General features: G+C 44.2%; 1 protein-coding gene across 3 annotated transcripts in view; it reads left to right on the forward strand.

The window, feature by feature from the left end:
- The window catches only part of LOC311526020 (uncharacterized protein), a 34,359-nt gene extending 21,141 nt beyond the window's left edge, over positions 1-13,218 (forward strand). For all 3 annotated transcript variants that reach the window (XM_084638641.1, XM_084638642.1, XM_084638643.1), the window contains 6 exons: positions 762-788; positions 2,600-2,657; positions 4,250-4,305; positions 6,415-6,607; positions 8,921-9,079; positions 11,826-13,218. In XM_084638641.1, the coding sequence (XP_084494767.1) occupies positions 762-788; positions 2,600-2,657; positions 4,250-4,305; positions 6,415-6,607; positions 8,921-9,079; positions 11,826-11,958 (626 nt within the window). In that variant the 3' untranslated portion in view covers positions 11,959-13,218. The remainder of the gene's footprint in view (positions 1-761; positions 789-2,599; positions 2,658-4,249; positions 4,306-6,414; positions 6,608-8,920; positions 9,080-11,825) is intronic.
- Positions 13,219-16,867: the final 3,649 nt, after the last annotated feature.

The following is a 16,867-nucleotide window of genomic DNA, read 5'->3' on the forward strand; positions in this document are numbered from 1 at the left end:
AAGCTAATTAATCCTTTAAACTCTGTTGCTAAAATCACGGTTAGACTTAGGACTGTAGTGGTTTCACATGTATACCTGTCATTGACGTCAAGTGGAGTTTTGGATCAGCCTTTTAGAAAAATGTGCAGGCAAAGACCAAGATGGCTTGCTCATTCATGGGCATTTGCCTGCTGACTGTCCAGGGTGTGCACGGTGTCAGAATCCTATTGATTCCTTTTGCTAACTAAGCACCATGAGCAATGGCCTGAAACACCTTTTTCCATTTACTACAAACAAGGCTGTGCCTCTTCCACTCAAAAATTGACCTCACTATGGTGATCAGTGCCTTTATTACTGGTGGGCTAGAATACTGAAGTGAAGGCCAAACTTTGGACTTTACCTCGTCCAGCATGCAGCAGCTAGTCTCCTGACTGGAAGAGGTCAGCAAGAGCCTATCATACTAGTGCTTCTCTCTTCGGTGGCTTCCTTTTCTGCAGATCCAGAATAAATATGCTTTCAGGGCATCTAATCCATGGAGAACATTATTGTGTTGCCTGAGTGGATGAAGTAATAGCCTCCTTGGTCTTTTCTGCCTCATTTCTATGATGGCTAAAGGGGGGGGGGAGAAGTGAACAGTTTTTACTGTATATCTGTTTGCTGAAATATACTTGGCCTCAAACTTCTTGAAGAGGATACTACTAAACCAGGCTCATTAGCTTGCAGTAACAAAAGAATGTTAATATCTTTTTATTCTCACTAAGTTTGTTTTCTTATTTCCATAGGCTTGCCACCACCAGGTCCCATTCCAGGTAAGCTAATGATTTGCTTTTAACAGTGGCAGTGAGTCAAAATAGTAGTATGAAATGGAGTGGCTGCATCTTACCTTGAGCTCATTCAGACTTAGGCTAAGGTAAGCAGTGCAATCTCAAACTCCTTCAACTGCTTAACTTATAGAGCTCAATAATGATCGATAGGGCCACTTAAAACAATCATTTTATTTCAGAAGAATAATCCAGAAAGCAACTTGGAGAGCTTGGTTGGCAGAGGACATCATGAAAGTTTTTTGGTTAAATTTCAGAAGATCTAACTTGTGTCATCATGGGATCTCACATAGTGATGAGTCTTTTACATGAAGCACTTTGATTTGGTAGGATTTCAGAGAGAGTGTGAGAACAAAGGGGCAACAGTGGCCGTTTTTGTTGGAAGTTCTCTTTCCCATGACGTACAGTAGAGTTGGTGAACGGTAACAAACCAAATGTAACAAATAAGCTTGAGCCCAAGCTGGAACAGCCCCAGACTTTGAGGAGCTTCAGATCCTGATTGGAACTTCTCATCTAAGTGTAAATAATATTGCAGAATGGATTATTTTTGTTATTGAATGGACCCTGGTCATAGTGAGCTTGGATCTAGGGAAATGCCACCTCTAGCAAAGCAGAGCACAAATCCCAGCCTACTTCTGGGCGTTGCTGTTGCCAGTTGCAATTCTGGTTCCATCTAGATTAAAGTTATGATGGGCTGGAGGGGAAGGAAATGACTTTAGCTATAGTGGAAGCTCCATATAGAGTAATTGGATTGAAAAGTGTAATGCATGGAAAATATCCTGTGATGATTTTTAGCTCTACGGTAATTAGAGGAAGGTTCATGACTCACTAATAACGATCAGAGCTTTGTCTCAACAATAGCAACTGCTCTGGAGGGATGAGTTCATAAGCATTACAACTTTCTCTAGTCATATTATCTACAGATTAAAAATCTTTCAAAAATAGGGAAGGGGGAAATCTTGATGATTGAGTGTCAGAATAACTTAAGAAAACACATTCTTTTAAAATAACAAAAACAAATCTTTACACTGGAAGAAACTAATGGTTCACTTAGCGTGATGTCCTTACCATTGGTAATGGCTTATGCAAGAACTTCTTGTTTGTTTGAAACTGGTAAAATTTTCAAAATCACCTAAGTCTCATTTTCAAAAGTGATTTAGCCACTTTGAAAGTCAATGGGATTTAGAAGCCTGGGTATGCAAGTCACTTTTAAAAAGTGGAAAGAGATCATGTGGGGCCCTTCTAACATCCATTTAACTGTCTAGTTTGTGCTCTGCCCTACTGTGGTTTCTGCCTTCTACGGTGTAGTTATGGTCAGAAAAGTGATTTTCCCAAAAGAGTACAGTAGGCTTCCGTGTTGCATGTCACATTCAATCAATGTACAGCTAAAACCATCATTCTATTTACAGTCAGCCCTAGGGATTTCAACCTGGGATCTTAGAGCCGAGCCTTCAGTTCTCCATGGGACTGCACAGGTTTAATGTAGGGGGAAATTTTCACTCTGTACTTGAGTTGATATTTTGTTGATGGTGCACAAGCCAGAATAGAGTCTGGCTCCTTTTTCTTTAGCTGCGCTGTCTCTGTAGGGCACATAGGAGTAAAAAGCAGTAGAGGTTCAGTTGTGGTAAGGGCATATGGCTCTGAATACACTCAGGGGTGTGAGTTTGTGGAGTAAGAAGGTGCCATTTCCACAACTGTTCAGAGTCGAACTGTGTTTTAATTACCTGATTTCTGGGGGAGTCTAGCCCACACTGTAAGCCTGCTGCAGCCTCATCTTGACACTGTGCTTTTATTTATAGGGCTGTTCCCTCCACCTCTGGCTCCTCCACCAGCTCTTCTCATTCCAACACTTGATGGGTAAGGCAGAGCCTTCCTTTGAGTAGATCATTTTCCATTCTGGTTTTACACAGCTGAATGTAAATGTAAAATGGACAGTAAAATGGAATTACTCTGGGTGGGAGGCATAGTAGAGAAGTAGAAGCTATCTTGTTTCTTTCACAGTTTTAAGAATTGTGAAGAATCTTTAAGAAGTGCTAAAAATCAAGGTATCTTAAGGAGCAGGATGTGGGGATACTGTAACTAGGTGTGCTACATAGTAGGAGACCCATCAGCATGGCCATGCTAGGTTTGTGTTTAGAATATTTGTAACTTACAACCTGCACCTGGTTTGAAAGGGGAGCATGAACTGCCAAGTTTGCAGTGAACTCTTGCTCCAATGCTTTAATCTGTTGCAGCAAACTTCGCCCTTGGTTTGTCAGTTTACTGGTATCTTGCCATGTCACACACATGCTAGGAATATGTTCACGACCAGTATTGGGAATTGTATTGTCACTTTCACGGTGTTCTTAATAATGCCATTTTGCATTTCCCTGGCAGTTTTCATCCAAGGATCTTAGAGCACTTTGCTGCTATGAATTATTTCTTATGAAGCATTATGAGCCTCGTGTAGATTGGGGAGGACGATGGAAGACTAATGCTCGTGGAGGCAAAGGGTCTTGCCCAAGAACACAGAACAGGCTCATGGCAGAGCCAGGAATATAACTTAAATTGCCAGACTCCCAGTCCACCACACCACATCATGCTTCAGGGAGCTGTCTGTGAGGTGAAAGGTCATCTTGCATGGCTAAAGTTCCCAGATGGCCTCCCCCCCCCAAAAGAAGAATGGTTGGAGATCCTTGCATGAAAAATGCTATGGAGGGCAAAATGTTGTTGTTGTTTGAGTAGCATAACACATGGCTTTATAGCTATTAAAGAAAATCTCATTTCGTTCAAATCGCCACTCCTTCCATCCCCAAACGATCTGCCACCATCTGCTAGAGATGAACAAACTCTGTATTACATTAATTTATACAATTTTTTGCCCAAAACGTGAGTGAACCTAAGTAGAACCTTTCCTCAGACTCTGATAAGCTTTCCTCACTTCTCATTTCCAGCACGATCTTCCATTTTCACACTGCCTCTGGCCTTTTCAAGACTGACCATTTTCCTGAATTTTGGTGTGGCCGCTGCAGGGCATCATGGCAAAGAGGAAGGAGGATCTGTGACTAGAGGGAGGGGAGACTGTCTGGGCTTCTGGCCAGATCCAGTCCCTCACTTCTTATCTCCATCCTCCCGGCAAGACCTCCCACTCTGTCCTGCCTCTCCCTGCTACCAGATCCCACATCCACCCTCAACCCAGGGCAATGGAGGGAAACAGCAGCAGCGGAGTGGAGACTTGTTGTTGGTCTGGAGACCAGGCAGGTGTGAAGAACCCAGCTTGGATTTCAGAAGTTGAACAGAAAAGCAAGGGGGTTAGGAGGAGACTTGTGGCATCTGTGGGGCGGGGAGGAGTCCTGTCTTAATCTCTCCATTGAGTTAACAATACGTGTATTGCAGGTTCCTGCTCTGTATGCTAAACTGATGGCAGGTAACTGATGTTAGTAACTGGTGTCCTTGTGTTCTCTCCAAAGCCAACCTGCCGGCTACAATAACAGGCAGCCTCCACCATTTGGATACAGCTCTGCAGGTGAGCACAGAAGCTACAGAATGGTGGAACTGACTGGGCATGGGGCTGGCCAGAGGGTTGTTGGTAACTTACCCTTGTGCTAGGCTGACCTATGCCTCTGTCACTGTGACCTTTGAAGCTGTGTCTGCGTTCCAGACAGCCCAGTCGCTGACAGCGGGTGTCGGTAATGGGCCTAACAGTAAACGTTCTAGACCAGGGGTGGGCAAACTTTGGCCCAAGGACCACATAGAAGTTGCAAAACTGTATGGAGGGCTAGGTAGGGAAGGCTGTGCCTCCTCAAACAGCCTGGCTCCTGCCCCTTATCTGTCTGATTGCCCCCCGGAACCCGCCCCCTAGAACTTACACCTATTCAGGCCCCCCCCCCGATTCATCCAACTGCTCCCTGTCTCCTGACTGTGGCCCCCGGGGCTCAGTGCTCCCTGCCCCCTTACCATGTTGGAGCTAGCCATGCTGCCCGGCAAGAGCGGTGGGCCAGAGCACTGGCAGTGTGGCATGCTGAGGCTGTGGGGGGTGGGGGGGGGGCCTCAGGGGCTGGGCAGGACGGTCCTGCGGGCTGGATGTGGCCCGCGGGCCGTAGTTTGCCCACCTCTGTTCTAGACAGTCTTAGATCAGCTGCACTCTCTGAAGTGACTCTGACCCAGGTGATGCTTGTAATTAAACAGTTCTCATTCCTGTTTCAGCTGCTCTCAGCACCCAACTCCCATGTCAGCAACAGTGCAGCCATGGGTCCCTGTGCCCTAGTTGTAATCCTAGCTTTTTCCAGGGAAGAACATACCCTCAGCCAAATTTCAGACTTTCCTGCATGAGCCTTTGAATGTCCCCCTCCCACCCCTGCTGTGTCTTCACTCCGTGCTACATGTACACACCCTGCCTATGCACACTCACAGGAACCTGTCTCCTTTAGTTTCCTGCTGGAAGATGCAGTGACAGTGTTTCAGTAGATCTCCTTCCCCGCTACAACTCTGCCCGTGCTGCCTAGGTCCTTTCCTGTTTCTTTAGTATCCAGCTTGCTCCTGCCCTGGGTCAGTGGCACTTACAAGTGGTGCCTGTCCCCGTCGAGCAGGCAGGATTGCAGGTGCTGACACCTTCCTCCCCCTTTTTGGGGAGAGGAAGGTAGGGACTGCAGAGCCTGGGTATGAGGCATCTTGAGAAACTGCAGCCTTCTAATCTAGTATTCACTCAAATAAACATCCCAGCAGCAGCCTATACCGGCTCAGGCTGTGACCTCGATGACCCTTTCCAATGAAGCAGGGCAATGGCAGGTCAATATGTGACTACGACACCTCCAGGGAGGTTAGTGGTGGTCTGGGATTCACTAGGTATCACTCTTCTTTAGCCAGCACTGAGACCTCTGCATGATATTTCAAAGCATTTCTTAATTCAACATCTGATAGAGAAGGAACCTGGGATTTACCTGCTGCAGGCACCAGCCCTGACCCTGCAAGGGGTCGGAGACCAGACCTCTTGCTCTCTGAGCTAACAGGGCTGGCTAGGAATCTTGAAGACCAAACTATAGACTCTGCTGGCTAATCAAAAAGAGACATACCGTCAGGGCTTCTCAGGATCCTTTGTCTTGTCCTCCTGCTCAGAGGATGCTTCCTGGGGAAGGAAGAAATCATGGGGCTTCCTGGGGGAAGACCAATAACATGGCCAAGTGGGCAGCTGTGACCCACAGAGGGCAGGTCTCAGGAGCTCCTGATTGAATATCCTTAATCAGTGCCTGGAGTAATTGCAGCAACATCTGCCTGTTTCTGGCCTAGGGAGATAATGCTTAAAACTTGTTAGAATATCATACATGAATATGCAAGGGGAAAATGAGGGGCTCCTGGGTGAAGAGGTGGAGGTTAGGTTAGTGCTTATTCAGAGGGAGGAGTGTCACTTCCTGATCCAGCAGTACCACTAACTGGAGCACCTACATGTTACTGGGTGAGTCCCAATCCCAGACCTGACCTAGAGCAAACCTGTTTAGGTTGCAGGATCTGACGAAATTGCTGCCCAGTGTGGCCTGGTTGCAGAGTGCAGAGAAGCATGTCGTCTTTCCCCGCTGGGTCAGCATAAGGGGCAGCACTAACCCTTCAGACGAGTGAAGGTTCTGCTCTCTCACTGCAGATTCTGGTTTCATCAGCTACCCTCCTATTTCCACGTCTCACACGCCCTGGGTAACGACAGTGGATAAGGGCACAAGCAGCTCCAGCAGCAGCCACTGGGAGTACTCCAGCTCAAGGCGTGAGAGAGAAAGGGAGCGGGAAAGGGAAAGGGAGAGAGACAGAGACCGGACTCCAACCACCAGTGAATACAACAAGTAAGCACGGTAGTCTGTGTGATACTGCCATGGCCTCCCAGGGAGGGGGCTAGGCTCTGCCAGATGAGAGCATGGAAGTTATTACCACACTTACAGTTGTCTTGTTGGAGGAATCGGTGGTGACATGTGCGTACTAAGCTCCGCTAGGAGGAGACAGCACTGGTCAGTAACCAGAGCACAAGAACGAGAGATAGGACACCTGGGTTCTTCTCAGTTGTTGACTTGGTATGCAGCCACATAATCTCCATGCCTCGGTTTCTCTGCTTGGAATACAGGGCTAATGACATATATCCACCTCTTCTGTAAGGCACTTTGTGGTCTCTGCATGACAAGTTCTATACAAATGCTAGGTACCATTAATTATTCTGTAGTTTCAAGATGACCGTTGAAAAGCTTCTAAATTTAACAATAATGTTGATGGGAAACTGCCCCCTTTTGCTGAGGCCCATGGTTTGAAAGCTTTTGGGATAAGGAGCACTGTTCACTGTGAACCTGCCATGCAGTGTAAACCCTTAATGACAATGGGCATTTCTCTGGAGACAGCCACCTTACTGGAAATTAAGTGTGATTTAAGGGGACAATAGCCATGAGAGAGCTCAGTGGAGGAGGCTGCAAACCAGAGAGACAGGAAAGATTAGATGGTTGCTGTTCTTTCAATGCAGTTGCTTTGCACACTCCCACATAGGGCTCTCGTGCTGTTACTGTTGTCACAAGCACTATTGATATTTCTACAAGCATCATGCCCAGCAATACCAGTAGTTTCTGAAAACATCACCAGAATATATGTATATTCCTGGCAAAGGGTGCTGCTTGCTCTGGGAACTTCCAGGCCACTGAGCCTAGCAAACAAGGCTGTTTTCTTGTAACAAAGAGCTTTTTAAAAAGGCTTCAGGTATTTTGGAAGGTGATCAGGCAGGGAAGGAATGAGCATGTTAACATACTGGAATTTGTAAGGCTCCTGGAATTCTGGGGACACGAATCATGTGATCTGCTTAGCACTCCAGGCATCGTGCTAGCATTTTTAGTTGCTGTAGAGTATGTTGGCATGTAGGAGCTTAAATTGTATTCACCAGGTAGGGCAAGTTACGGTAATTGGTTAATCCCTTTTTGAGGTGATCCTTCCCAGATGATAGCTCTTTCTTTGATTCTGGCTGATTGCTTCTATTTTGGGAGTGTTCTTCTTTAACTTGTTTCCATAGGTCACAAAACAGCATTTCAGGTTTTTTCCCCAAATGTTTCATTCTTGTTTCCAATGATGGGACTTGGGATCTTTTTAAGGTGTAGTGTTCAATGTCTTTATGGAGAAGAGGAGTTATAAGACAGGCATAGGGGAGAAGAGAGTGGGAATTAAAGAATGTGTCTGAATTTTGGATATGCAGTTTTATATAGAAGAGGGTGAGATGTTTAGGCTGGAGAAAGGGTGCAGACCATAAGATCATGTGGTCTCTGTGTGCATCATACAGTTTCCTTGGGTGCGTGTATGTGTATTTATCTGTATTTGTGTGTAAATAAATAAAAATAGACTCAAAGTGGCAGATGCTCCATGACTTGCATGATGTAAAAGTAGCCTGAACAAAAGTACTGCAGAGTACAGTTCTGCACTAGTAGAGTGGAGAGATACAAAGACCACGTTTCTGGGCCACTTTGGTCATTTCCTTCTAGTTTATGGAAAACGTAGAGCAAGACTGATCAATGGAGAGAAGGCATGTCATAATTGTGTTCCAGAAAGACCACCTGGGCAAAGGCCAGGTCCTCTACCACACACTCATGTGTAAGAATAGTCCTTAGACTCTTATACATCCTTATAGAAACTCTAAACCATTCTCTTTAGTTGAGATCTCCTATACCTTATGTTGGAGGGGTTGGAGTGTGTTGTGGGAGGGCCAGGGATGGGAATAGGAAACTATTATTTCTGTGTTTATTATTACAGACAGTTGCATGAATGTTTGTTGAAACGTGTATGTTGATCTGAACTCCAGTGTTGCTTCTGAGCTCTGATAAAGCAGCTTATGGACGTGCGAGGGTTTTTCCTTTTAAATATCTGTTCTGATTGTGCTAGTGGAGAATTCCAGACAAAATCAACATTGCACTTTGCCGAGAGGAGATGTTTCCCTTGGGAGGATGGGGGTCTTCATATAGGTCAGGTTGTGAGTAGATGAGGCCCTCTGAGACCCTGGGATTTCACAGGCTTCATGAACATAGCTCATAATGTATGAGAGGGCAGGCTCAAGTGCTAATGAGTAGCGTATTTTTCCCCCTCCCTCTGTCTAGCAGCTCCCCCTGCCTCACGGTACGCTTGTCTCTCCCCCAAAGCGACGACGAGCGATATCGCTACTACAGTCGGGAGCGAGGTTATGATTTTGAGCGGGATTATCGCAGGAGTAGAGATCGGAGCAGAGAGCGGGAGGATCGCCACCGGGAGCGCAGGCACAGAGAAAAGGAGGAGAGCAGTAAACATAAGTCTTCAAGACGGTAAGATTCCTTGTTGGTGCAGCACACCCTTTAAGTGGGAGTGGATCTTGGCTCAGAACAGAGGCTGGAATATCCACAGCAAACCTAACCTCTAGTCCATTCTGGCATTGCCTATGCCTGTGACATTGTCCAGTATCTGATGCTTCAGAAGAAGGCAAAATCCCATAAGTAATGCATCTGGCCAGGGGTTCAGAGCCATCCTTGGTAGCAGAAGGATTCCTTTGTATTCCTGTGTATTCATATTGTACATTCTAGAGGAGCAAGGGGATCTGGCAAAGCACCATCTGTAGGTCCCCCACATTGATTCCCAGCAAGGATACCGTTGGTCATGGACACTGCACCAGGAAACTCTAACTTTCCATGAAAAATGTCAAACTAAAATAGGAAGAAAAACTCAGCTGTGCTCTGCTGGAACAATGGACCTGTCCACTCCAAGGGGTGTGCACGGGCCGGAGGGTTCAGTCCACCAGTCTGGATCCTGGGTGGTAGGCAGGCTCTAGCTGGAGCCCCTCACCTGCCCCGGGGTGACAGCTAAAGCTGTAAGTGACTGACAAGAAAAGCAGCCAACAGCTGACGTAAGTAACTGACAGTGTTGATATGGATACTGCGTCATCCTAACTACACCGACATAAGCTCTACGCCTCTCGTGGAGGTGGAGTTATGATGTCGACGTAGTAGGGCACTTACATGGTGGGAGCAAGGCTAAAGTATGTACACTGACATAATTAGGTTGATGTAAGCTGCCTTACGTCGACCTAACTGTAGTGTAGACCAGGCCTTAGCGTTTCAGGCTGGGCTGCTTCTATGGAGGAGGGAGAATAATGATGCCTTCTCCATGTAATTGATGTACTTACTTTGAAAGTGTATCAGAAAAACCTTCTCTCTGGAGACTGGTGGTAAAATGCTGTTTATCTTTCAGGATGCGCATGAATTTCTCCAAGAGGTACTGACTGCTCTCTTGATGTAAAGGAAGGTTTAGAATCTCACAAGAGGGTGGGAACCACAATGAAATCCAAATGGAAAACAAATGGAAGCTGGTGCTAGTTTAATAACAATACTCCTGATACCCAAGAGATCTGATGTTGTAGTAGAAATACAGCAAATCGCTTGGCTGTACAGGCGGCATGTACTCTCTTGAAATGATGCCAAAAGCCATTAGAGTGCTTCGATAGGGAATTAGGATACAGAATGCCAACTGGAAATGAAACACAGATGGATTTTCCTCTTGCTGTCTTTAAAAGCAAGCACTCCCCCTTTTGAGCAGCCCAGAGTGCTTGGATGAGAATTTTGTTCCACTGAGTAAATGGTGAAATCCATGTACAGTGTTTTTAAAGGTGGCTCTGAATTACAATTGCATTTTGGAGCCTAGTGCTTGAGGTTATCATGCTGGTAAGCTCTGATGTCATGTGGGATCCTTGCAGTAGGAGAAGGGGCTGCAGTGCAGTTTTCAACTTGCTTTAGGTTAGATTTAAGTCTGAAGAAAATCTGTCATGTTTAGAAATGAAGTCCCCATTTTAAATGTTCAAGACCTTTGAGAGGAAGGATGGCTGTGTGGTCGGAGCACAGGGTTGAAAACAAGCAGAAGTAAGTTCAGTTCCTGGCTCTGCCATTGATGTGTTGGGTGACTGGCTAGGAGATATCATCTGTCTCCCAGGATGCTGGGAGGCTTATCTCCCTGTGCAGGAAATGCTGTGAGATCCTTGGAGGGAAGGTATTAAGTTATCAATATGCCAAGAGTGGTTTCTTTTTATGATAATAGAACTATGATTAAAGCAAGTTAGAAACTGACTTGCAGCCTTGGGATTTTTACACAGGGCCTGTGTTCAGCAAGAGGTGTACCTCCACCACTGGGTTTGGGAATGCCAGTTATAATAAGAATGTGTTTGTGTATCTTATCTATACACATGTTCTGCATGAAGGTATCCATGTGCTAAACTCCATGTACACTCCCCTGGGAGCTACTCCTCTGCACTTTCTCCCCTACACAACCCTGCTGCATTGGTTTGTCCATTCTCAACCTGCAGAGCAACTTCTCTTTTTGAAAAGAAAACCTGGCAGAGAAACTTTTTTACACTTTTGGGAAGCAGGAAAGAACCTTCCCACACAGTCCTGTGGCCTGAGACTTAGGATGGGGAAAGCTCAGTCCTTGGCCAACACCTGGTTTATCAGAGGTAGAATTGGGCTGTTTTGTCCAGTTAGGAAGTCAGCAGTTGTCTCTGCCAGTGGGATCAGTCTTTTCTTTCCAGCCCGGGTAAGTCCCAAGAGATTCTGCATAGAAAAACTGGCGTAGGTAAATTTTTCAACAGTCTCTCAAATTTATTGTCTACACAGTCTGCATTCCCTCCTGCCACATATTATTGGAGCCCGGCTTTTACAGGTGGAGAGATACCAAAAATAGTTGTAGTAAAAGCCAGAAACTATTCCTACAACAACCTCTGTCAAATTTGTGGCACATATTGGTGCACCATGGCAGAAAGGATTTATCAGCATCCAGCTGGGCCAACCTGTGTAACTCCCTCATGGATTTGACATTCATGAGTAACAAGAGCATCCTTGAACAAGTGCTGATAAAAACCTTTCTATGGCATCACGTTCTCAGCATGTGTAATCTCGATCATGTTTATTCTAGGTCACAAACATGTCATCCTTGTCAGCACCTTTTGTCGTAGGTACAATTGAACTTCTGTGGCAGTTGGCCGTGCTGACGCTTGATTCTGGTTTCTCTCCCCCTTCCCCCTCATTGCAGGAAGCAGCACGAGAGTGAAGAGGGTGAAAGCCACCGGCGCCACAAGCACAAAAAGAACAAGCGCAGCAAAGAGGAGAAGGAGGCCAGTGATGACGGCGTTGCAGAGGGAGATGAACAAGATGCTAAGGAGTAATGGCCCCCAGCTGTCCTTTAGGAGAGACTTGCTCCTTTGTGAGCAGCATGGCATCTAACTTTATTTTCCAAGGGAAGCAGAGATGACTCTGGTGGCCAGGTATTGAAATGCAATGTGACAGCTCAAGCGTTAAGGCTGAACACACAGTTAAACTTGGATACGAGACAAAGTATGGCAGTAATAGTATATACAGCACTGAGCTACTCTTCTTGTAAACGACCCTAGAAGAACTTCATTGTATCAGATCCTATGGTTTCTGATGAAAGGCAGCTTCAGCTGAAACTAATGTATTTAGGTAATAGGGTTTTTTTGCGCAACCATGGTTCCTTTTTTTAAAAAGTAGGACAGTAACTGCAACTTGAACTTTATTGTCCAAAGAAAAGTGTGATTTAGGTCCTCTGTGAGCCAGCTTAGAATCTGGCATCTGTTAGTGAAAGTGTCATCCCCCAACTCCATTTCTTCATAGCTATGAAAGTATCTTTCATTCATCCATGGCAGGATTGGCAGCATATGGAAAGGAACTACTTTCAGGTGTGTCATTTGAACCTGCTTTGGTCTAATGGCTTTTAAAAGGTAGGGCATTCAGAGACTTCAAAACCCAACTTTTTTTTAAACCGATTGAGAATGTAGTTCTACCACATGTTATACCTGTAAATGGAAAGTCATCTTCTGCGGAAGACTGTGGTGAGAGCAGGTGTTTCTTTTTTTAATTAGTTTGGATTTTTGGTAACAATTGAGATAAATAATCTAACACCTTAGGGAACATGCAGTTTGACGTTGGGTTTACTTATTTATATTCAGCATCACTAATATACCTGTGCAATGCATTTCTCCCCCTTAAGATCTCAGAATAAATGCAATCAAATTTCATGCTCTGTTTGATTTAGGGTTTTTTTGTTTTGTTTTAAAACAGAGAAACTTCAGTGGAAAGTGGGGGTTTGTTATGTATACCTGGTTCTTACACAGAATACTGCACTTGTTTGTGTGAATCCACAAGTCTCATTTTAAATATCTTCCACTTCTATGAATTGATATTTAAAAATGTCTTAAATCCTTCCCCAAAATAAGATGGTTTTGAAATTTTACATATGATTTTTTTGTACTGTAGTTATGCAAGTCTGAGTGTTGTGTGAAGCTTACAACCTTTAAAACTTGAGCCAGTACAGCATGATATCAGTTTGTATGCTATGACACTGCATTTGATGGGTCTTTAACTACAAAACCTGTGGGGAGCAGAATAAAGCAATTTTTTTTTGTAAATGGGGGTTTTAAAAACTTTTTCCATTGTTTTGAAGCAACAGAATGGTATGAAGTGCACACTGAAGGCACAGGAAAAAAACCCAAACCACAGTTAAATGTATCTACTCCCTTTTCAGTGCTCTGTAAAGCCATGCCTCAACTTTAACAGAACAATTTGGCTCTGGTGATGAGATCTATTGAGTATTTCATGTTACCATTTAGGAGGCAGACTAGGTCAGTAGTTATTAGCTTTTGTGGTGACATCTGCGAAGTTAGTGGTATCTGTCTAGCTCTTAATGTACAAGAGGCCAGGTTGGCAGAGAAGCCCAGCACTTGGGAGTTCAGGCATACTGGGGAAAGCAGTATAAGGATCACTTTGTACTAGCACTGCTCTGGCTCTAGAGTGAACGCTTCATTTTCTAGCCATGTTCATTAGGCAACTTTCACAAGGGCTAAATTCATTTTTGGAGAGGAAAAGTGTTCTTACTAAGAGATGGGGGGGGGAAAAAGCCATACCAAGAACACTTGTTTATAGCAGAGAGGGGGTAAAAGGTATTCAGCATCTGCCCAATATATAAAAATGGAGGGCTGTCAAAAAAATTAATCTCACTGTTAATAGAATACCATTTATTTAAATATTTTTGGATGTTTTCTACATTTTCAAATATATTGATTTCAATTACAACAGAATACAAAGTGTATAGTGCTCACTTATTTTTGATTACAAGTATTTGCACTGTAAAAAAGCAATATTTTTAAATTCAACTAATACAAGTACTGTAGTGCAATCTCTATCATGAAAGTTGAATTTACAGATGTAGAATTATGTACAAAAAAACTTGCATTCAAAAATAAAACAATGTAAAATGTTAGAGCCTGCTAGTCCACTCAGTCCTACTTCTTGTTCAGCCAATCACTCAGACAAACACGTTTGGTGACATTTGCAGGAGATAATGCTGCCTGCTTTTCACTTTCAGGTAACACTCTAAACAAGAACAGGTGTTCTCATGGCACTATTGTAGCCGGCTTTGCAAGATATTTACATGTCAGATGTGCTAAAGATTCATGTGTCACTTCGTGCTTCAACCACTCTTCCAGGGGGACATGAGTCCATGATAGGTTCTGCTCAATAACAATCCAAAGCAGTTTGGATGGACGCATGTTCATTTTCATTTTCCAAGTCAAACGTTATCCAATGTCACCAGCAGAAGGTTGATTTTCTTTTTTGGTGGTTTGGGTTCTGTAGTTTCTGCAGCAGAGTGTTTATTTTAAGACTTCTGAAAGCATGCTGCACACCTCATCCGCTCCCTCTGATTTTGGAAGGCACTTCAGATTCTTAAACCTTAGGTTGAGTGCTGTAGCTATCTTTAGAAATCTTACATCAGTAATTTGTGTTTTGTCAAATCTGCAGTGAAAGTGTTAAAACGAACAACCTGTGCTGGTCATCCAAAACTGCCATAACATGAAATATATGGCATAATGTGGGTAAAACAGAGCAGGGGCCATACAATTCTCCTCCTCTCTCCCCCCCCCCCCCAAAAAAAAAAGTTCAGTCACAAATTTAATGAACTTTTTTAAAATGAGCATCATCAGCATGTCCTCTGGAATGGTGGCCAAAGCATGAAGGGGTTTATGAATGTTTAGCATATCTAGGACGTAAGTTTCTTGCAATACCAGCTACAAAACTGCCACGTAAATGCCTGTTCACACTGTCTGGTAACATTGTAAATAAGAAGAGCACAGCATTATCTTCTGTAAATGTAAACAAATTTGTCTTAGCAACTGGCTGAACAAAAAATAGGACTGAGTGGACTTGTAGCCTCTGAAGTTCTACATTGTTTTGGTTTTGAGTGCAGTTATGTAACAATCTATTTGTAAGTTCACTTTCACAACAAAGAGGTTGCACTATAGTACTTGTAAGGTGAACTGAAAACTATTTTTATAAAAATATACACTGTCATATATATATTGTGTTGTAACAAACCAATCTAGAAAAACAGCCACAATATTTAAGTTTCAAGTGGTAGTCTATGGTTTAGCAGTGTGATTAAAACAGATTAATTTGAGTTAATTGTGTGAGTTAATGGGGATTAATTGACAGCCCTAATAAAATGCACTGAGGTGGTCACTTGGCAGGACTTAAAACTTTGGATTAGCAACCAGTCTTCACATTGCCTGTATCATATTGCAAAGGTGGTGATCATCATCCTGAGGTAGGGTGATCTTTTGTCCTGATATTTGGGGCTTTTTCTCAGAGAGGTGGTTGTTACCGCCATGCAGATTTTTCCACTTTATCTGGTCACCCAACCCTTAAGTCAGTCCCACTTTCAGCTAAAGTGACAGGGCAGAGCAAACCAATGGATGTCATTCAGCTGCTAACCTCCCCCTCAAGTAAATGCTTTACAACGCTGAATGGAGTGGTAGAGGTACTGTTCCTAGGGCCACCAACAACTGTGTAGCTCAACCATCCCAGAAAGAAATAGGCCAGTGCTAGAGTGGCTAGAGACTTAGGTATGTCTACACTGCAGCTGCAAGGGCCTCCCAGCATGTGCTAGCTCTGCTCAAGCTAGTGCATAAAAGAGCAGCAGGGCTGTTGTGGCATAGATTAGCCACCTGAGTTTGGACCAAGATGGGTCAGGTAGACTTTTAGCTGGGGGAGTGGAAGGGGTTAGCCTAGCCCCTGCCTGTGTCACAACATATACACCTGCTAGAAGTAGCATGGCTGTTGAGCTGGGCTGACTGCACATCTACACCCATATGATCTGTGCACACTTATTTTAAATAACCCCACTGACTTAATCAAGAATTTTGCCCTGTGTCTCCTTCAAATTCTTCTCTCCCTCCCCACTGCATACGGGACGCTGCCTGGTGCAGTGGGGGTATAAGAGGGATGGAAGCTGATACAGAGCATGTTCATACCTGGGTAGGCTTTCTCCTTCTCCATGCCCAGCCCTCACATTGATTGGTCTCAAGGGAAGAGGATGTGGAATCTCATGAACAACAATTACTGCTCTAAGTTCCACTTGCACCCTAGATCAGTGTATGTTTCTGTGGAGATGGGGCCAAACTCGTCCCTTTCCCATCAGATGGAGCTACTGTCCCAGGGAGGGAGACTCTCTTGGTTTTGTCTGCAAGAACTTAGTGTCAGGAGAAGAAAAAAATGCTTGTTAGCTGATAAGCATATATAGAATTTTTTTTTTTTTTAAACAGGAGAAACTTTGCAGAATCCCAGCTCCTGGCCAAAGTAGTTTGTAACCATTTCACATAAGTGTGTGCACCCTGTTTGCCTGTTATACACAGTGGGTCTGTATCTGCCATTGTTGTAGTCAGGATGTTGAAAAACATTTTGCATAAAATTTTCATAACTCAATCTTGACAACGTAGTCCAAAATTATTCCAGTGTGAAACTGGTGTAGAGTCAGAATCTGGCTCAGTGTATACACTAATGGATGTACAGCTCTTATTGTTAAACACTAGGACCAGGTAAGAGAGAGGATGAGTTTAACATTTGGAAAGAGGCATTTTGCCAGAGCCCTCTTATCTGCTTACCAAAAGGAAACATATACACTTGCCTCACTTGAAGAAAAGCTTTTGAGGTTAATGCAGGGAGCCAGGGATGATTTAGCAAGGCCTCAAGTTCTGTTTCACAGCCAGTGGAACCTTTAGCAAG

The sequence above is a fragment of the Lepidochelys olivacea genome (genome assembly GCF_965140295.1).
Source record: "Lepidochelys olivacea isolate rLepOli2 genome assembly, chromosome: 9".
Classification (NCBI taxonomy): Eukaryota; Metazoa; Chordata; order Testudines; family Cheloniidae; genus Lepidochelys; species Lepidochelys olivacea.